At 45.6% G+C, this 21,674-nt stretch overlaps 1 protein-coding gene across 1 annotated transcript in view; it reads left to right on the top strand.

The window, feature by feature from the left end:
• The window catches only part of TEX45 (testis expressed 45), a 201,636-nt gene that overhangs the window by 135,864 nt on the left and 44,098 nt on the right, over positions 1 to 21,674 (top strand). The window contains exon 6 of the mRNA XM_029614122.1: positions 4,756 to 4,954. Coding sequence (XP_029469982.1) covers positions 4,756 to 4,954 — 199 coding nt within the window. The remainder of the gene's footprint in view (positions 1 to 4,755; positions 4,955 to 21,674) is intronic.

Raw genomic sequence — 21,674 nt, 5'->3', positions numbered from 1 at the left:
ATGCGTCTCGCAAAGGTTGAGGTGCACACCTCAAGATTTACGAAACACAAGGGTTATGGACAATCTCGGAATAAAACTTGCAAATAAATTTATTGGAACTCAGAGCGATTCGGAATGCATTACGAGTGTTCCAGGACCACCTGAAAGGCCGCAGGGTAATGATCTACATGGACAATCAAGTGGCGATGTTTTACATCAACAAACAAGGAGGGTCTGGTTCATGGTCCCTTTGCAAGGAGACCCTGATAATTTTCGAACATGCTCACCAGAATTCCATACATCTTCAAGCAACTTACCTACCAGGAGTTGCAAACATAAGAGCAGACAGACTAAGCCGCATCTTTCACCCTCAAGAATGGGCACTCAATACAGATATAGCCTAGGACATATTCATGTAGTGGGGGACACCTTCGATGGATCTCTTTGCAATGGAGACCAATGCTCAAGTTCCCAAATTCTGCTCGATAAGACCAAGCCAATTCAGGATCGCTCAAGATGCCTTCCTCATTTTGTGGACGACAGGCCTCCTGTATGCCTTTCCTCCCAAACCACTCATAACAAGAACAATTCAGAAGTGCATAGCAGACACAGCTCAACTGATACTCATAGCCCCGGCCTGGCCGAGGCAACCATGGTACAGTTTCCTTCTCCGGCTATCCATCATGGATCCAATTCGATTACCGAATCGCCAAGATCTTCTCTGCCAAGATCAAGGGACACTTCTACACCTGCTACACTCATCTCTACACTTGACAGCATGGAGATTGAGAGGCTCCTTCTGACAGAACAGGGAATTTCCACTTCAGCACAATTCATTTTGTTAGAATCCAGGAAACTCTCAACCAGGAAAAATTATAGCTATAAATGGAAATGTTACTCCACCTGGTGCACTTCCAAAGATGTACCACCATTGGACTGCTCACCGGAGTTGCTCATCGATTATCTTCATACACTATATGTAGCTGGTCTAGCAACATCATCCATCAGAGTTCACCTCAGCGCCATAGGCGCCTATCATAGACCAATTAACGATATTCCTATATCCAATCACCCATTACTGTCTCGTTTCATGAAGGGGTAAACTCACATTCGTCCTCCGGTATCTAAACCTCCAGTTTCATGGAACCTCAACATAGTTTTGGAACAGCTCATGCTGTCCCCATTTGAACCCATGGACTCGGTACACATAAAATACCTCACATGGAAAGTGGTATTCCTGGTTGCAGTAACATCAGCACGAAGAGTTAGTGAATTACAGGCCTTGGTCCATTATCCTCCATATTTGCAATTTCATCACCAAAAGGTAGTTCTCTGAACTCACCCATCCTTCCTACCAAAAGTGGTTTCCCAATTCCATCTCAATCAGACTATGGAATTACCCACCTTTTTCCCTAAACCTCATGCAAATAATAGGGAAAAACTACTGCACACACTAGATTGTAAAAGAGCTTTAGCACACTACAAAGAAAGAACAAACTCGGACTCCCGTGTTTCTCAACTCTTTGTCTCCTTTGACCCGAAGGCACCTGGATTACCAGTGGCTAAACGCACCATCTCCAGCTGGATAGTACAGTGCATCAAATTCTGCTATAATAAACAGAATTTACAGTTACATTCTACCCCTAAAGCTCACCAAGTCAGAGCAGTAGCAGCCTCCTTGACACACCTTAAGAATGTACAACCCATAGACATTTGCAAGGCAGCTACATGGTCATCGCTTCATACCTTCACATCTCACTACTACCTTGATCAACAAGCAGCCACTGATGCGAAGATAGGGTAAGCAATACTGCAATCTCTATCCTCCTGTCCACGGTGACTGCCACACTGTCAAAGATCACGAACAAACATATATATCATATACGTGATCGGAAGCTTGGGACTCCCATGACAGCATGGCTAATTCAGCCCTGCTATCGACGGGAAAAAGCAAGTTTGCTTACCGTAAACAATGTTTACATAGATAGCAGGATGAATTAGCCATGCTGATCCACCCTCCTCCCTAGCAGTCACCAAGTCTTCGACTACACTAAGGCTTAATCACAAACTAAGGAGATTCCGTTACTTTCCTGCGCAGGAATACACGCGCAGCCGCAGAGAGCAAAGCTCTGTTCTCTGCTTTGACAAGCTCCGCCTCCCGGGCCTGATTGACAGATCCCATGACAGCATGGCTAATTCATCCTGCTATCTACGGAAACATCGTTTACGGTAAGCAAACTTGCTTTTTACTCATTCGGATAATAGAAGGACTATGGGCACTCCATGAAGTTAGCATGTAGCACATATAAAACTATTTGGAGAAAATTATTTTTCATTCAATGTACAATTAAACTCTGGAATTTGTTGCCAAGGGATGTGGTTAGTGCAGTTAGTATAGCTAGGTTTAAAAAAGGTTTGGATAAGTTCTTGGAGGAGAAGACCATTACCTGCTATTAATCAAATTGACTTAGAAAATAGCCACTGCTGTTACTCGCATCAGTAGCTTGGGATATACTTAGTTTTTGGGTACTTGCCAGGTACTTGTAGCCTGGATTGGCCACTGTTGGAAACAGGATGCTGGGCTTGATTTATCCTTGGTCTGACCCAGTATGGCACTTTCTTATGTTCTTATCTGCTGGAGACAGAGAAATACTGAGGGACTGCAGGTGGCACACTGGGTTATGTACAGTGTTAGTGAAACTCTCATTGTCTCCATCTGCTGACAGGGAGGAAAAACCCAGTAATCTGGACTAATCTGGGTATGTACAAGGAATGAGGAGTTTTTCTCCTTTTGTTTTGTCATTTTCCTCCTCTCTGGACTTTACTATATTATCATGAAAATATCAAATGCAGGTATTAAGAGAGAAAGAGCAGTAAAAAGGACTCTTGAAGGTGACTGCATTAAATTTATGAACATTTTAAGGACAAGCCTGCATGTTAAGCATTTGTAAATATAACAAATCTAGCATTCTAGTCCTGACTCTTACTGGTAAGGATGAGATATATGGATCCCATATTAAACAGATGGATCCACTGGTGGTAATGCCACTGTTTCAGTAGACACACAGTACCTGTTTTCCATGGTCATCTTATGTTGCATACAAAGTACCCCTTTAATAGAAAGGCCATCCAGGACACATAAAACCTAAACATTTCAAAATTACACACATTTATTAAAAATCTAACGTCAGGTGAGAGGCATGTAAAGAGAATATAGCATGATTTTATGGAGGCACACACTACCATGTAACTATGGGTAAATGCTAACTGTAAGCAGCTGCCTAAGTGGGTGGTCAGGATGCGAGACTCCATGTCATCTAAGGCTTGGTTTTGTCCCAATATATACTTGGAGGTGTAGCTTTGATTTCCCTAAGAAAAGCAAGAATTACATCTTCCAGACATTCCATGAGATAAAACAAGGACTTTGGTTACCTTATGTGACATTAAGTCTTTTGATAACCCTGGGCATGACCTTCTTTTAGATATCCTGATCTCATTTTCAAAATGACGACATCTAAAATAAGCTTTTTTCCCCTCATGAGAGGCTTCTACGAAAACTAAAAAGTCATGGGATAGGAGGCGATGTCCTTTCGTGGATTACAAGCTGGTTAAAAGACAGGAAACAGAGAGTAGGATTAAATGGTCAATTTTCTCAGTGGAAAAGGGTAAACAGTGGAGTGCCTCAGGGATCTGTACTTGGACCGGTGCTTTTCAATATATATATAAATGATCTGGAAAGGAATACGAAGAGTGAGGTTATCAAATTTGCAGATGATACAAAATTATTCAGAGTAGTTAAATCACAAGCAGACCGTGATACATTGCAGGAGGACCTTGCAAGACTTGAAGATTGGGCATCCAAATGGCAGATGAAATTTAATGTGGACAAGTGCAAGGTGTTGCATATAGGGAAAAATAACCGTTGCTGTAGTTACACAATGTTAGGTTCCATATTAGGAGCTACCACCCAGGAAAAAGATCTAGGCATCATAGTGGATAATACTTTAAAATCGTCAGCTCAGTGTGCTGCAGCAGTCAAAAAAGCAATACTGTGTACAATTCTGGTCGCCGCATCTCAAAAAAGATATAGTTGCGATGGAGAAGGTACAGAGAAGGGCAACCAAAATGATAAAGGGGATGGAACAGCTTCCCTATGAGGAAAGGCTGAAGAGATTAGGGCTGTTCAGCTTGGAGAAGAGACGACTGAGGGGGGATATGATAGAGGTCTTTAAGATCATGAGAGGTCTTGAACGAGTAGATGTGACTCGTTATTTTCACTTTCGAATAATAGAAGGACTAGGGGGCATTCCATGAAGTTAGCAAGTAGCACATTTAAGACTAATCGGAGAAAATTCTTTTTCACTCAACGCACAATAAAACTCTGGAATTTGTTGCCAGAGGATATGGTTAGTGCAGTTAGTGTAGCTGGGTTCAAAAAAGGTTTGGATAAGTTCTTGGAGGAGAAGTCCATTAATGGCTATTAATCAATTTTACTTAGGGAATAGCCACTGCTATTAATTACATCAGTAGCATGGGATCTTCTTAGTGTTTGGGTAATTGCCAGGTTCTTGTGGCCTGGTTTTGGCCTCTGTTGGAAACAGGATGCTGGGCTTGATGGACCCTTGGTCTGACCCAGCATGGCAATTTCTTATGTTCTTATACATTTCAGTGGGAGATCAGAATGTTTTAAGTCTTGAAAGCTCTCAAGTTGTTCAAATGTCAGCAGCGCCAATGGTATTTCTGTCCACCTACCTTTGGTTTTTTTTTTCACCCTAGTTGGAGCCCAGGGAGCAACAGACTTTGGAAGAGCGACCTTGGGAAGGGAAAAAGAGCAATCTGCATTTAGGAGATGAAAAACAGAACTGCCTTTACTACACAACAAGTAACACATCTGCTTTCCAGCCTGCAGAAACCAGCAGAGTAAAGGTGTCAGACAGGTCTAATCTGGTGAGCAGTGTGCCACTTGGTGTCTACAGTAAGTATGTCGATTCTGCTTTTTTTTGTTTTTCTAGAATTCATGAGAGATTGGAACCCCAGAGTTTAGAACTTCCAGAGGCTCTACAGAACACCCCGGATTAAGCCAGATGACTGTATAGTCATAGGATTGGGACAACTGGGTAAAATCCCCTGCATCAAGCTGCAGTAAATAAGAATAGGACCCTAACTTTAACATATTTCTCTCTTCCATCCTGGAGAGATCAGGATTTCCTTTTTCCTCCGTCTTCTTGGTGCCTGCTTGTGTAAGTAACGTTCAGTTAATCTATTGGTAGGTGAATTCCACTCAAATTTTCAGTTAATCTATGAGTAGGTTGATTTTCTCCTCCCCTCCCTATACTGTTTCCCCTCTCTTTTGTACTGTATCTCTGATACAGGGCTGATAAGGTCCAGGTCTGAGATCATTCTAGTTTTCAGTGTTTCCTCGCTGTGCTTGTCTCATGCTTTCTTGAATTCCTACAACCTTTGCAGTGAGGAAACACAGAAAACATGGAATGGTCTCAGAACTGCTACACATTGGGAATCTTAAAGTATTGCCTGCAACTAGGAATACTACTGTAATCTAAAACCAATCTGACACTGTGACACACTTGTGTGAGCACTAAAAATCCCTCTGTATGCCACAGAGTAGTTTATGCAAAAACTCAGGGCTAACATGCTAGATTGGGAAGGAACTACAGAAACAATTAGTTACACTGTTCCTGAACATACCCAGATCAGTCCAGAGCAGTGGGTTGTGCATTCCTACCAGCAGATGGAGACAGAGAACAATTAGAACTTTGGGCACTGCTACATAACTGAGAGTGCCACCTGCAGTCCCTCAGTATTTCTCTGACTCCAGCAGATGGTAGAGATGCAAACCTGCACTGTTAGTTTAAAAAAAAAAAAAAAAAGGTTATTAGGGAAAGGTTTTTTTCCTAGGATAGGCTAGTTTTTAGTTAGTAATGTAGCTTCCTGAGGTGTTAGGCACCTTTGTGGGCCATCCCTTAGTTGAAGCCGGGCGTCCTGGGGGTTGAATACCCTGCCCGCATCGTTGCCAGTGTCTCAATAACCAGGGGTTCCTGGTTTCCTCGAGCACCAAGGAGGCTCCTCTCACTCCTTCCTTCAGACTCCAACTCTGTCAGGGTAAAGTTTTCTTCAAAAAAAAAATAAAAAATCAGAAAGAAAGCAAGGAAGAAGCCTTTCAAGGTAGGAGGAGTTCATTTGGGGGACGGGCTGTGCCGTTTCGTTGGCAGGCCAGCTGGAGTGGTGAGCTTAACCCTGCGGGTCCTCACGACAGCCTGGGGCTTCGGGTAGGTCGGCGGGGGGGGGTAAGGTTTCGCGTGCATGTGAGGCCTCTTTTTATTTTCGCGCCGGCAGCTCTCCTCAGCAATTTCGCGCCTGCATGGAGTTTTTCTATTTTTAGCTCCTGCAGTCACGTGAAGGTTTTCTGACTGGAATTTTTTTCTTTTTTTTAACCAAGCACGTTGCTGCTCATTTTTCTCAATGGCACCCCAACCTAAGTTGGGAACCTGCTGCACGTGTGGGGCGTCAGGGCAGGCCATAAATACTAGTTCGCTGTGTTCTGCCTGTTCTTCAGGGCAGGAGGAAACTTCCTCGGGGGGAGCAGCAAGCAGGCAAGGTCTCCGGGCCGCGGTCCTCCTCGGCGGGGGAGGGTAGCTCACGGCGGCTGCCCAGGGAGGAGGAGACCCCTCCCATTCTTTCTCTGGGGCACCAAATTCCCGCATTTGGGGATGACCCTCCTGCAGGGGGGGGGGGGGGGGCGGGTGTTGATTCAGGGGAGTTTTGCCCTGAGTTTGTGCTCCTGCTGCATCAGGTGTTCCTGGCTAGGAACAGGAGATCCTGAAGAGAGCAGCGCAGGATCTTTTGGCGGAACCTCCACTAAAGTGGATACCCACGGGGTCCCCGGACTGCCATCACCCTGCAGGGGCTCACCAAGGGGCTCAAGGTGTGGATAGGGTGCCGGCCCCACTCGGGGATCCCTCAGACCCTGGGTGGATCAGGATCTGAGACTCACCCAGGATATGGGTGATGTGATACAAGATGGCCCGGACCAAGATGACCTCCCACCCTCAGAAGGCAATGATCCCAGCGAAGTGCGCTTGTTTAAGCGAGAGGAGCTTCGATCTCTCATTCCCCAGATCTTGGAGGTCCTGGGGATCAAAGTTTCACAGGAGGAATCAGACAGCGAAGGTGTCAACCGGACCTGGATGGGATTTGGGGTCCAATGACTTCCTTCCCATTACCTAAGAAGGTCCGCAAGCTAGTGACCTGGGAGTGGGACTCGCCGGATGCAGATTTAAAAATGGGAAGAGCCATGGTGAAACTTTACCCGCTATCGCAGGATGTTTTCGATCTTCTAAAGCAGTGGTTCTCAACCCTGTCCTGGGGACCCCCCCAGCCAGTCGGGTTTTCAGGATATCCACAATGAATATGCATGAGAGAAAATTTGCATACACTGCCTCCATAACATGCAAATTTTATCTAAAGATACCGAAGGTGGACGTGGCAGTGTCTGCCGAGACTAAGAAGACCGCTGAGCTGAAGGACATTCAGGACCGCAAACTGGAGATTCATCTGAAGTGCGTCTTTGAGGTCTCAGCGCTGAGTCTCAAGGCGGCGAATTGCGCCAGCCTCATGCAGAGAGCCTGTCTTTGCTGGGTTCAGGAGGCGGCTGCAATCCCCAGTCCTGACGGCGGGGGACCTTTGCAAGCCATGCGTTTGGAGGCAGGATTTGCCTTTGTCGTGGACGCGTTGTATGACTTGATTAGGACCTTGGCGCGTAGTATGGTGTCTGCAGTTACGGCTCGTATACTGCTCTGGTTGCGTAATTGGTCAGCAGACTTATCTTCCAAGTCTCAACTTTGTAGCCTCCCCTTTAAGGGCAAGCTTCTCTTCGGGGAGGATCTCAACCAGTTGGTGAAATTGCTGGGGGAGTCCAAGGACAACCGATTGCCTGAGGATAGGAAACCTTCGGGGAAGGTTTTTCCTCCGCGGGCTCATTTTCAGAATTCTCGCAGATTTCGTCCTGGTAGGTCTTCAGCGCCTTCGGGGTCTAGGCTGGGCTAGGGACGTCAGCAGTCCTTTCGTGGATGACGGCGCCCAGGCAGAGAGTCCAGGGGCCAGGGTGCTGGTCGTGGAAAACCTACCCAGTGAAGCCAGGGGCACCCATTCCATCGTAGAAGCTGTCGGAGGCAAATTGTCTCGAGTTTTCGTGCCTGGTGCGGGAGGCCTTTGTGGAGTCTCGCGTCACTTTGAGGGTCAACCATGAGGCAGTACAGGGGATGCTAAAATGGCTGCTCAATCTCCTGACCATTGTTCCAGTTCCTCTGGCAGAACAGGGCAAGGGACGGTATTTGGTCTACTTTGTGGTTCCCCAAAAAAAAGAGGGCACCTTTCATCCTATTCTGGATCTGCAGAAGGTGAACAGGTGTTTGCGAGTTCCCCGTTTTCGCATGGAGACATTGAGAATTGTGGTGGCTGCGGTACACAGGAGAGTTTCTTGCATCGTTAGACCTCACTGAGGCGTATCTCCACATCCTGATTCGCTGGGCTCACCAGCGGTTCTTCCGCTTCAAGGTGATGGGCCAACTTTTCCAGTTTCAATCTCTTCCTTTCGGCCTGGCGACGGCTCCACATACTTTCACCAAGGTCATAGTGGTCGTGGCGGAGTTCCTGTGCAAGGAGGGAGTCCTTGTTCACCCGTATCTCGACAACTGGCTAATCCGAGCGAAGTCTCAGGAGGACTGCGTAAGATCGGTTCAGAGGGTGATGCTCACCTTCCAGTCACTCAGCTGGGTCATAAATGTCCAGAAGCATCATTTGGAGCCCACACAGTCGTTAGTCTACTTGGGAGCGCTCTTTGACACTTTCCAAGGAAAGATTTCTCTGGCAGTGGACTGTGTAACAAAGTTGCAGGATCAGGTCCAAGTTCTGCTTCAGAGGAAGAATCCGACGGTTTGGCATCACTTACAGGTTCTGGGATCCATGGCCTCCACCTTGGATTTGGTCCCATGGGCGTTCGCTCATTTGCGTCCGTTGCAGTGTGCGTTGTTATCGCGGTGGAGTCCAGTGTTGGATCAGTTCCATATACTGTTATCTCTCCTTCTAGAGTCCAGAGTCAGTCTATCATGGTGGCTTTCACGCAGCAACCTGGAACAGGGCGTAGACTTAGACCCTCCGAATTGGGTGGTTATCTCCACGGATGCCAGTCTATCTGGATGGGGTGCAGTCTGCCTCAACAAATCCACCCAAGGGCTTTGGTCTCCAACGGAGAAATCCTGGTCCATCACCGCCTCGAGATGAGGGCTGTCCAGCTGGCCCTCCGAGCATTTCTTCCTCTGGTCAAGGACACAATGGTTCGAGTGTTCTCAGACAATGCGACGACGATAGCTTACATCAACCGGCAAGGCAGGATACGGAGTCTCACGGTGGCATTGGAGGCCAGGCTATTGTTCGCTTGGGTGGAGCGTCATCTCAAAGGAATCGCCACGTCTCATGTCACGGGGCATGGAAAATGTACAGATGGACTTCCTCAGCAGGCAACAGCTTGATCCGGGAGAGTGGGAGTTAGCTCCCGAAGCATGGAACCTCATTTGCACCAGGTGGGGCGTGCCTCAGTTGGATCTGATGGCAATTCAAGCCAATGCAAAGACGGAGCGCTTCTTCAGCCATTGTCGAGAAATAGGCTCGATAGGACTGAATGCTCTGGTATGTCCGTGGTCCACGGGCATTCTTCTCTATGCCTTTCCTCCCTGGCCTCTCATCAGTCGGCTTCTACGACACACAGAGCAGCATCCAGGCAGTGTAATGTTGGTGGCTCTGGAGTGGCTGCATTGCCCATGGTTTGTGGACATGGTGCGATTAGCCTTGGAAGGTCCTCTACAGCTGGCGCATCTTCCGCATCTACTCCATTAGGGGCCCATATTTTCGGATCGGGAGGATCACGTCTCTCTCGCGGCCTGGCTTTTGAGAGGCGGCGATTGTGATTGAGGGGATATTCCGAGCAGGTCATTTCCACTCTTCTTCAGGCACGTCGACCTTCTACTTCTATGGCCTATGTTAGGGTCTGGAAATTATTTGAGGCATGGTGCCGCCAGCGCTCCTTGGATCCTTTGTCAACGGAGATTCCCCAGGTGTTGGCCTTCCTGCAACAGGGGATGGCCAAAGGTTTAGCTTTCAACTCTCTTAGGGTTCAGGTGGCTGCCTTAGGTGCCTCAAGGGGTATAGTTCACGGTTGTTTGGTCGCTGGCAGTGCATTCAGACATTTCACGTTTTCTCAAGGGAGTAAAGCATTTATGTCCTCCCATACGCCCTTTATGTCCGTACTGGAGTTTGAACCTGGTGCTTCGGGTGTTTTGCGGAGCCCCCTTTGAGCCTTTATAGAGGGCTCCCATTAAGGATTTGACCTTGAAGACCGTTTTCTTCGTAGCCATTTGTTCTGCTCGACGCATTTCAGAGTTACAGGCTTTGTCATGTAGAGATCCCTTTTTAGGATTTACAATGATAGAGTTTTGCTGTGCACGGTTCCTTCCTTCATGCCCAAGGTGGTCTCTGCTTTTCATGTCAATCAGGCGATGGATCTGCCAGGATTTCCGAACTGGTTCAGGGATTCTCCTCAGGAGAGGGAACTTCATTTTTTGGATGTGAATCGCGTTCTTTTGCACTATTTGGAGGTTACTAATGATTTACGGTGTTCAGACCATCTGTTTGTCTTGTTTGGGGGTCCTAAGAAGGGTGACAAGGCTTCGAAGGTAATGATTTCGCGCTGGATTAAGGAGGCTATCGCTGTGGCTTATGTTGCCCGCGGGCGTCAAGTGCCCGTAGGTCTGAGAGCTCATTCCACCAGAACCCAGGCTACCTCCTGGGCTGAGTGTCAGCTTCTGTCGCCTCAGGAGATCTGCAAAGCGGCGGTTTGGTCCTCCCTGCACACTTTCACCAAGCATTATCATTTGGATGTGAGGGGGCAAGATGAAGCGTCTTTTGGGGAGGTTGTACTGCAAGCGGCTCTTTTGGGTTCCCGCCCAGTGTAGAGTAGCTTGGGTACATCCCACTGGTCTGGACTGATCTGGGTATGTTCAGGAAAGGAAAATTGGTTCTTAACTGCTAATTTTCATTCCTGTAATACCACAGAACAGTCCAGAGACCCGTCCCCTTTTTCAGATTCTGAAAGACTACCTTGAGAGGTGATATTTCCTGAAGAAACAATTTGGTCTTTTTGCAAATGCTCTGGAAGGGGCAAGTTCCGAGGTGAGAGGTTGGCAGTTAAGTTTTGTGTTCCAACTCCCTTCGCCTTTTAAGTAAAGTTTGGTTGTTTAGGTTTGGGTACAGGTCAATACTGAGGGACTGCAGGTGGCACTCTTAGTTATGTAGCAGTGCCCAAAGTTCTAATTGTTCTCTGACTCCATCTGCTGGTAGGAATGCACAACCCACTGGTCTGGACTGATCTGTGGGTTGTGCAGGTTAAGAACCAATTTTCCTATTATGGCTTGGCTGAAAGCTTGCTCATTGCAGGATACTCATCGTGCAGGCTGTGCTGATAAAGCTGGCTATTCCATCAACAGAGTGCTATTCCCTGGGGGAAAACATCATTCTTAAAAAGTGATGAAGCCCAAAAAGTGGAAATATAAAGCCATGAAACTGGTTTGTCACAGGACATCTAATGCTCAATTCTTTCTTAGATCCCCGTGTTGGAGGCACTGTGGTGTGTTTTGTCCCTGGTGCATTTTGGAGGAACTGAGGCATTGTATTGCTTCTATAGTTTAGTAGTGTGGTTATCATGATTCTCATATCACAAAGGACAGACATCCTGCTCTCCATCTGTTCTCTTTAACTCTTCCAGTTGTTTGCAGCAATATAAATTTGTAATTATTTTGAGTCATTTTTCCATTCCACTCAGGAATTGCCTGCTTTCTCAGTGCACTACCAATGGACTAAGCATACTCTCCAGTGATTGTTCCATCACTGCCTATGATGTCATTGTTGACTATTTCCCCTTTCTGACATCATTACTGATCTTATGAAAGCTGCTTTCATAGCTTAAAGCTTACAGTTCTATCTATATAATGGAAATGTTATCCATGTCAGAAGTAGTATTTTTTCCCTAAATATTTTTTTTTCATTATTTCAAAAAGATCATTAAGGTCTACTGGATAGAATCTCCTAAATGTTCTATCAGTGTGGCAAGTGCACTTGGAAGAGACAAGGAAAAGAATTTTCATTGTTGTTGGCCTATAGCTGCAGAATGCGTTTCCAGATGATATTAAAGCAACCAGATGCACCTGAAAGCCCTTTTTCCAAGAAGTTGTTCTGCTCAGGGGCAGATACACATTGAAGTTGTTTTGATTTTCAAGGTGCCCAATGGCCTTGAACTTATCCACTTTTCTCCATCCCGGTAAATAAGTTTTGTCCATCTCCCGCATAATGAAGTATAGATCAGAGTTTTTCAATGCACTTCGAGCAAATGCACAGCGATTAACTGATAATACATCTGTGGCTTTTGTTATTAATGTATTGTATATTTCATCTTCATTTGGTCAGACCAGTCCAGACGAATGGGTTGTGTCCACCGACCAGAACATGGAGACAAACAAGTTTGCTGACATCAGTCCTTAAAGGCAACTGTGCTGATCTCAGCTTGCCAGTATTCTCTGTATACAATAGACGGTAGGTGAGAATCACGTGCTGTGAAATAAGGCTTGGTTAAGTTGGGTGAACAGAAAAATTTTAGTGGGCAGCTTTTGAGGTGAGAAACTAGCTCTCCCTCCCTCTCTCAGTTGAGTATACCTCTGGATTAGTGGATTTGGTTTGGATTTGTATGGGGGTAGGCAAAATGAAATCCTAGGCTCCCTCCATCAGTTGAGCAGTGCTGGAGCCAGGGGGCTACCAGTCTGTTCTAGTACTTGATTTCCCAACCCCTCACCCATTATTCCTCTAGTTACCTTTAAAAGATAAAAGAGGTACATCATCAGTATTTTGTCCCTGGTGTGATAAAGTTTAAAAAAATAAGAGAGGAACACAAGGAGGCAGCAGCTAGACTAAACTAAAATGAGGGTACTGGGGAAGACAGCTGCCAAGAAACGATGCTCTCCAGTTAGAGGAAGTGTCCAGGTGAGTTTACAGCCTTCTTCAGTCCTGGCCGTGGTGGTGAGTCTTTAGCACAGCAGGAATAGTATGGCCACTGGTGTAGAGCATGGGAAAAAGGCTGCGCTCTGCAGGTCTTGTGGAGTTTGTAAGCAGCACCCGGGAGAGGATCATTAAAGCTGGGCTGGCCCTATTTTGAACTGGAAGACATGCGGTAGATTACAAGTTTTTGGGCTCCAGGAAAAGTGGGGGGGGGGGGGGCTGTGTCAGTGGAGCAGTTTAATCTGTTGGTTCCTAATGGGAAGAAGAGCACCTTGGCAGGAACGGTGGCCTTCTTCGGTCTGTGGGGAATGGATAGTCAGGGCCTCCTCAGTCCCATAGTGCTGGAAACTAGTGGGGCAGCAGCAGGGCTAGTTTAGAGGCTATTTTGGCCCCTTACCCTGTGGAAGCATCCTCTTTGGTATGGGCTGTAATGTCCTAGGAGTTCGTAAGGTGCATGCATGCAGCCTTTTCCATGGGGCATAGTTTGATCCCTAAGTCTGCTCCAAGTTTTAAATGTTCATTGAAGGCCCAAGATAGGAATGGAGTTGGAAGAAAATGAGGATTCCTACTCTGGGTCGGAGGATTCCCTAGAGGCGCCAGCTTCTGCCATTTTTTTTACACCTGCTGGAGGCACCAGCTGTCTGGTTCCCACGACCCGCAGGAGGCACCTACACCCAGACCATCTGCTCTTTGTTCCCAGGATGAAGTTCCACGACCTGCAGGAGGCGCCTGCGCACCTCCTGATGTTTTTGACATGGCCTGCTCCCACCCTGGATTTACCCCCCCCCCCCCCCTTGTTTCCTGCTTTTGCTCATTTCTGCTGTGGTCCTGCTTTCGTTCGTTTCTGCTGTTTTCCTGCTTTCGCTCGTCTGTGCTGTTTTCCGCTTGTTGCTCGTCTATGCTGTTTTCCGCTTGTTGCTCGTCTGTGCTGTTTTCTGCTTGTTCGTTTGTGCTGTTTTCCGCGTGTTGCTCGTCGGTGCGGGTTTCGCTTGTCACTCCCTGTTCTCGTGTTCCCCGTTCTCGTGCTCCCTCTTTTGTGTACATTTGTGTGCGCTGGGTAGCGCGCACAAATGTACCCTGCGCGCGCAGGTTAGAAAATCTGCCCCATTGTGTTTTAGGGAAACCTCTTCCAGATGTTACTTGTTTCCTGAGAGGAGTTAAACACATTAGGCCTCCGGTGAGGGATCCATTCCATTTTGGGATTTGAAAGTGGTGTTGTCTTTCTTGGTAAGTATGCATTTTGAATCTTTAAGGACTCTTTCCCTAAAGTTGCTCACCTTGAAGGTGGTGTTTCTGGTAGCAGTTTGCTCGGCCAGGCTCTCAGAATTGTAGGCACCCTTCTTGGTGATCTCAAGAGAAATGATCAAAATTCAAACAGTGGAGCACAGGATTTGGTGAGCGAGGTAACGGTGGTGGGGCCGCTTGGCAATAGTGATCATAATATGATCAAATTTGAATTAATGACTGGAAGGGGAACAGTAAGCAAATCCATGGCTCCCGTGCTAAACTTTCAAAAGGGAAACTTTGATAAAGTGAGAAAAATAGAAAAAAACTGAAAGGAGCAGCTACAAAGGTAAAAAGTGTGCAAGAGGCATGGAAAATTGGGCATCGAAATAGCAGATGAAATTTAATGTGGATAAGTGCAAGTTGATGCATATAGGGAAAAATAACCCATGCTATAGTTACACAATGTTAGGTTCCATATTAGGTGCTACCACCCAAGAAAGAGATCTAGGCATCAAAGTCGATAATACATTGAAATCGTTGGTTCAGTGTGCTGCGGCAATCAAAAAAGCAAACAGAATGTTGGGAATTATTAGAAAGGGAATGGTGAATAAAACGGAAAATGTCATAATGCCTCTGTATCACTCAATGGTAAGACCGCACCTTGAATACTGTGTACAATTCTGGTGGTCGCATCTCAAAAAAGATATAGTTGCGATGGAGAAGGTACAGAGAAGGGCAACCAAAATGATAAGGGGACTGGAACAGCTCCCCTATCAGGAAAGACTTACGAGGTTAGGACTTTTCAGCTTGGAGAAGAGACAGCTGAGGGGGATATGATAGAGATGTTTAAAATCAGGAGAGGTCTAGAACAGGTAGATGTGAATTGGTTATTTACTCTTTCGGATAATAGAAAGACTAGGGGGCACTCCATGAAGTTAGCATGTGGCACATTTAAAACTAATCGGAGAAAGTTCTTTTTCACTCAGCGCACAATTAAACTCTGGAATTTGTTGCCAGAGGATGTGGTTAGTGCAGTTAGTGTAGCTGTGTTTAAAAAAGGATTGGATAAGTTCTTGGAGGAGAAGTCCATTACCTGCTTTTAATTAAGTTGACTTAGAAAATAGCCACTGCTATTACTAGCAACAGTAGCATGGAATAGACTTAGTTTTTGGGTACTTGCCAGGTTCTTATGGCCTGGATTGGCCACTGTTGGAAACAGGATGCTGGGCTTGATGGACCCTTGATCTGACCAGTATGGCATGTTCTTATGTTCTTTCTTTCTTCCAAAGGTAGTGTCAGATTTTCACTTTAATTAGATTATCTGTTAACTTTACTTTTGTAAGCAAAAGAAGGGAAAGAATTTCCTTGGATATGATATTTGAAAGTCATGAATGAGTTTCAAAGATTGGATCATCTATTTGTGCTATTCTGTGGAGCTAGGAAAGGAGAAGAGGCTACCAAGGCTTCCATTGCACATTAGATAAATATTTGAGTTCAGACTGAAAGACCAGGATAACGCCTGGCTTCTGAATGAAGGGGCTCGCTCAGTGATTTACATTTGACCCCGACAGGCCCTGCCTGGGCTTGCTTACAGACTCCAAGCTCAGACACAAAGGTATTTACCTGTGACTATGAAAGGGCTGACCCCACAAGCATACACAACACATAATTATCCCTTAAAAGAGCTCACTGTAATTCACACTCACAACTACTACGGTGGTTCTAACACACACACACACACACACACACACACAAAGCCATAATTTGGTTCTAGGTGAATAATAGTAACAGGTTTATTAGAGTATATGTGCTCATACGTTTACATATCCCTGGTAGAATTTGTAAGATGTGTAGCTGTAAAAGGTGGGCTGAGAGATGATATATTATGTCATAGAACACTCAGTCTTGTAAAAGCAAAACTTAGTTTATTAAATATGATAAAGTATAGTAGAAAATTGTATAATCAGCAAAGACAATATCAAAAGTGAATATCGGTAATAACAGATAGCAGCACATCAAGCATTATATAGATTAATCAAGACAATTAGTTATTGCAGTAACAAATCTAGAAAAAAGGAAAGATTTTAAAGAAGGACACTTCCCTCATAGGCCTTTCTTTCTATGAGCCAATGCATCCTGGAAAACGAAAGACTATATGATGTTGGAGACCCCACAAACCAGCTACCTGCTAGTGTTCATGGCTCATCTAAAGAATCATTATTACATGCAGCTTCTCTTATATCTCATTTTCTGGCTCTAATCCAGCGTCTGCCAGTTAGGTGTTTCAATTTGCACTTATAACTCTGACATTAGCCAGACCAGATGCAGCTCATTAAACCTTGACCAATTAAGACTCACAGTTATAGTAAGATTTGTAGCCTGGCTATCGTTATTAGGTAATGGCAGGATGTTTCCCTAACTCCAGGCACCAGCCTTCACCAACCTTATCTCTTAGAAAACCAAATGTAGAAAGAACAGAGTATCCTGGCTTATATTTTAGCTCATTAGTACCAAGCAGTATGCTACAGTTTCAGGCCTCTCTTATGCTAAGCCATGTGCAATGTACATATGTTGATCCACATTTATCAATTATTGGTAATTGTTTTGGTCCATCACTAGCCCCACCTTCGCGTACAATGTTTTCCAGGAATCTAAAAGTAACTTCCTAAAATAATCTTAATACAATAGCATTTTAAGAAAACATGCGTGATCAGACAAAACACATCTGTTATTTTTAATGTTTCAAATTAAACTTTTATGCATCACAGAATAGCACAATCATTAAAACAAACCATAGCAATAAAATTGTCCTGTTCAAAAGTTGATATACCCTTAGTTCTTAATATTGTGTATTGCCTCCTTTTGCATCAATGACAGCTTGCAGTCTTTTGTGATAGTTGTGAATGAAGCCCTTTATTTTCTCATGGGGTAAAGCTGCCCATTCCTCTTGGCAAAAAGCCTCCAGATCCTGTAAATTCTTTATGAACTGCATGTTTGAGTTCTCCCCAAAGTGGCTCAATGATATTGAGGTCAAGAGACTGTAATGGCCACTCCAGAACTTTCACTTTCTTCTGATGAAGCCACTTCAGGGTCGACTTGGCCTTATGTTTCAGATCACTGTCATGTTGGAAAATCCAAGTGTGCCCCATGCATAGCTTCCTGGCTGATGAATGCAAATTCTTCTCCAATATTTTCTGATAAGATGCTGCATTCATCCTGCCATCAATTTTGACTAATTCCCTGTACTGCTGTAACTCACACCCCCCTAAAACAGCTGAGATATACACCTTCTTGCTTCAGGGTAGAGATGGTGTTAACTCTTCTTCAAAAACAGCATTTATGGTTGTGAACATAAAGTTCAGTTTTGGTCTCATCACTCCAAATTATTTTGTGCCAGAAGTTTTGAGGCTTCTCTCTGTGCTGTTTGGTGTATTGTAAGTGGGCTGTTTTGTGCTGTTGGTGCAGCATTGGCTTTTTTCTGGTAACTCTACCATGTAGCCCATTTTGGTTCAAGTATTTCCTTATTGTGCATGCTGAAACACCCACACCACTTTGTTTCAGAGAAGCCTGTATTTCAATAGAGGTTGCTTGTGGGTTATTCTTTGCATCCCAACAAATTTTCCTGGCAGTTGTGTCTGAAATCCTTCTTGCTCTGGCTTGGTATTAACGAAATCTATAATTTTCCATTTCTTGTCAGTGTTTGGACAGTACTGATTGGCATTTTCAAATTTTTTGATATATTTTTATATCCTTTTCCTGATTTATAAAGGTGAACAGGACCATTTTGTTATTTACTTTATTTCTATGGTTTGTTTAATGATTGTGCTATTCTGTGATACATAAAATAGTTTAATTTGAAACACATTAAAAATAACAGATGTGTTTTGTCTGATCGCTCATGTTCTCTTAAAATTCTAGGTCCCAAAAAGCACAAAGGTAGGCGATCTATGAAAGCCGTTAGGAAATACAAAAGAGATAGATGCCTTTAAGTCTTTTTCAATTCCTTTATTAAAGTGGAGACGTGGAGACGTGGAAGACTCTGGCCGAGTTTCGCCGCTTATGACGGCTGCCTCAGAGGCTAAAAATCAAATTATATAAACATTATTACCAAAAATAAATTAAATTTATAAAACAATAAATACAAAATTAAAAAATTAATAATTACAAAAATTAATTAAAAATTGTATATAAAAACGTATTCTTGTTGTATATGAAAACTATTCTGTTCCGGTCTAGCTCGCCTGTTCATAGACAGCCACGCACCTCTTCTCTTGGTGGGCACACCTCTCCGTCATCTCTCTGGGAGACCCCCAGAGACCCACCTAAGCCCAGGCGGTCCGGGAATCCAAGGGCTCAACCCGCGGAGTCCTCAGACCGTAACTGGTAAAGTTCCTGTTAACCTCTGTCTCCTTGTGTGCTCCGCCTCCTGGGATCCCTCAGAGGGCCGTTACCAATCCTGTGCCAGGCCAAGGGTCCACCTCCAGCGCAACACTCTGCCAGGGATATGTAAACATATGAGCACAACTCATAAAATAAATGGGAAATAATGAAATAATCACTGATTTGTTGATTGCACATATAAGCAACAATAATAATAATACAATATAAGAGGCAAATTATACATTCCTTACAATGCTCAAGTGCCCAAGGAATCAGTGAGCTCTGCCACTTCCAGAAGTCTGTTGCAAAAAGATCTGCTCTCTGATAGTTCTGACCATTTTCATACAGCTCTGTAATGTATCCAAAATAGCTGCAAATCAGGAGAGGGATAAGCATCCCCCTCCCTCAGCCTAATCACAACTTTCAGGTTTTACAAGGTCAGTGGCTTTGTTCCTCTCCCTCAGCCTAAGCATTACATTCATGTTTCACAAGGTTAGTGACCTTTTTATTATTTATGTAAGTAATAGTAAAGGGATCTCATGACTGCAAGATCAGACTCAATGACCTTTTTATTATTTCTATAAATACTAGAAAGTATCACTGCAGGGTCACATCTCTACATGCTTCAGTATATACTGTGTGTGGCTCTGAGTTCATCAATAGCCAGACTCACGCTAAATATTCCCATTACAACAAAGGAGGTCATTAATGCCAATTTATGTGGATAAGGGTAGATCCTAATCTAGGCAGGTCAGGGCGCATTTAACTAGAGCTCAGGCTGTTTCTTGGGCGGAGTTGTGGCTGGCCTTGCCACAGGAGGTTTGTAAGGCAGAGATCTGGTCTTCTCCAGGAAAGCAGGATGGTAGTCCTCACATATGGGTGACATCATCAGATGGAGCCCTGTCACTGAATACTTTTGTCAAAGTTTCTAGAACTTTGACTGGCACACTGAGCATGCCCAGCATGCCACTAACCCTGCAGCCACCAGGGTTCCCCTTCAGTCTCTTTTTTTTCCGCGCTGCAAGTTGCCTCGTGGTTAGGAGCTCTGTGAGAAATTCTCACAACTTTCCTCATGGGAACATTTGAAGTTTATCTTTTTAAATTCACTCTCACTGGGGCCCCCCTTTGCACTCTGTTCCTTCCGACGCTTGGTAAGTATTTTTCCCATGATTTGTGGTCGGTTCCCAGCAGGATACCTCTCGGTGCCCAAGGGTTACCAACCGTGCACCCGCCTCTTTTTCGATGGTGACTGGGTTTAGAAAATGCCCCGAGTGTCCAAGGACCATGTCCATCACGGACCCGCACAGTGTTTGTGATTTGTGCTTAGGTCCCTCGCATGAGATTCATTGATGCCCTAGTTGCGTACAAATGATCTCCAAAGGCCGGCGCGCTCGTCTGGACAAGATGGAGCATTTGTTTGCTTCAAAACGTTCTGTTCCATCAACGCCAGTTCAAGCGCCACCGACCGGAGAAGGTCCATCGACCTCGGAGATGCCCTGCCAGGAACATCGTGAAGCGGGTGACTGTCCGTCACCAACACCATCGAAGGCATCGGCGTCATCGTCCTTGGTGCCGGAGAAGGACTGGACCGAGCACCGAGGGAATCACTGGCACAAATGGACATCCCTGACCGGTGCCGGCACTGATACCATAGCGGCATCAACTTCCATTGAGTCGCCTGCGAAGAGGACCTGGGGAGAGGAACCCCCATCCTCCTCTGGAGCTGGGACCCCTAGGCGTTCCCCACCAATACCGGTGCTGGGCACCGAGCCTCCATGGGCCCCCGTGGAAGCTCCGGTGGCGCCTAGCCTGCCTCCTACCCTAGTTGCTATGCCATCCATGCCAGCTTTTCGGGAGGAATTGGACCTTATGTTCCAAGAGGAAGTACTGAATACCCTACGAGGCTTCCAGCTTGCGCCGGCCCCCATACTGGCACCAGAACCGGCTCCCTCGGTGTTCGCAGCGCTCCTCGAGCCACCTCAACATGCTCATCGGTGCCTTGCCGACTCAACCTATGCCACCGAGTCATCCAATACCGGGTTCATCCACGGGAACCACCGATGCCAGAACCCGTGCCAGGTCCATCAGGGCTATTGGTGCCCAAGTGCACCTCATCTGCTCCGGTGCCCTCGATGCCAGTGTCACATCCATCGATGCCTTCCCGCCCTTTCAGCTTTGGCATCCTTCCTCCCTCAGGAAGTCCTCCAGGGGAAGGGAAAGTCCCTATAATCCATGGGAAGATGCATCCTCAGGTGATTCCTCGCAAGCTTCCGAGGAATTGCTTTCAGAGCCTTCACCCCTGGAAGAAAGGTGACGATTTCCTCCGGAAAACCTCTCCTTTGCCAGTTTTGTCAAATAGATGTCTGAGACTATCCCATTTCCACTTGCTCGCCACAAGATGTTGGAGGTCTTACAATTCGTAGATGCTCCAAAAGAGATAATGGCAATACCAGTGCACAAAGTTATTCTTGCCCTCTTGCACCACCTGTGGGACCATCCAGGTACTGTTCCTCCAGTCAAAGACAGATGGTCCAACAAGCCCCAGGTTTTCAGAAAAGTTAGCTGCCCCACCATTCTGTAGTTGTGGAATCAGCTCAGAAAAAGGCTAAACAATTGCATCCACATTCCTCTGCTCCTCCTGGTAAGGAACAGAAGGCATTAGATGCATTGGGACGAAGAGTTTTCCAGGGGTCCATGTTGATAGCGCGAATAGTAGCATAGCAATTATAACATGACCCAATATAATAGAAATCTCTGGAAACAAGTCCAGGAATTTGCGGAGACATTACCACAGCAACAACAAGAGACTTTGTCCTCCATCCTACAAAAAGGATTGGAAGCAGGCAAACATGAGGTCAGAGCTGCCTACGTTTCTTTTGAAATGGCATCCAGAGTCTTGGCAGCGGGAATCAGTGCTAGGCGCTGGGCCTGGCTCAAGGCCTCAGACCTATGCCCGGAAGTGCAGGACA

The sequence above is a fragment of the Rhinatrema bivittatum genome, chromosome 8 (assembly GCF_901001135.1).
Source record: "Rhinatrema bivittatum chromosome 8, aRhiBiv1.1, whole genome shotgun sequence".
Taxonomy (NCBI): domain Eukaryota; kingdom Metazoa; phylum Chordata; class Amphibia; order Gymnophiona; family Rhinatrematidae; genus Rhinatrema; species Rhinatrema bivittatum.
The sequence above is the reverse complement of the archived record's forward strand: the minus strand, read 5'-3'. Positions and strand labels throughout refer to the sequence as shown.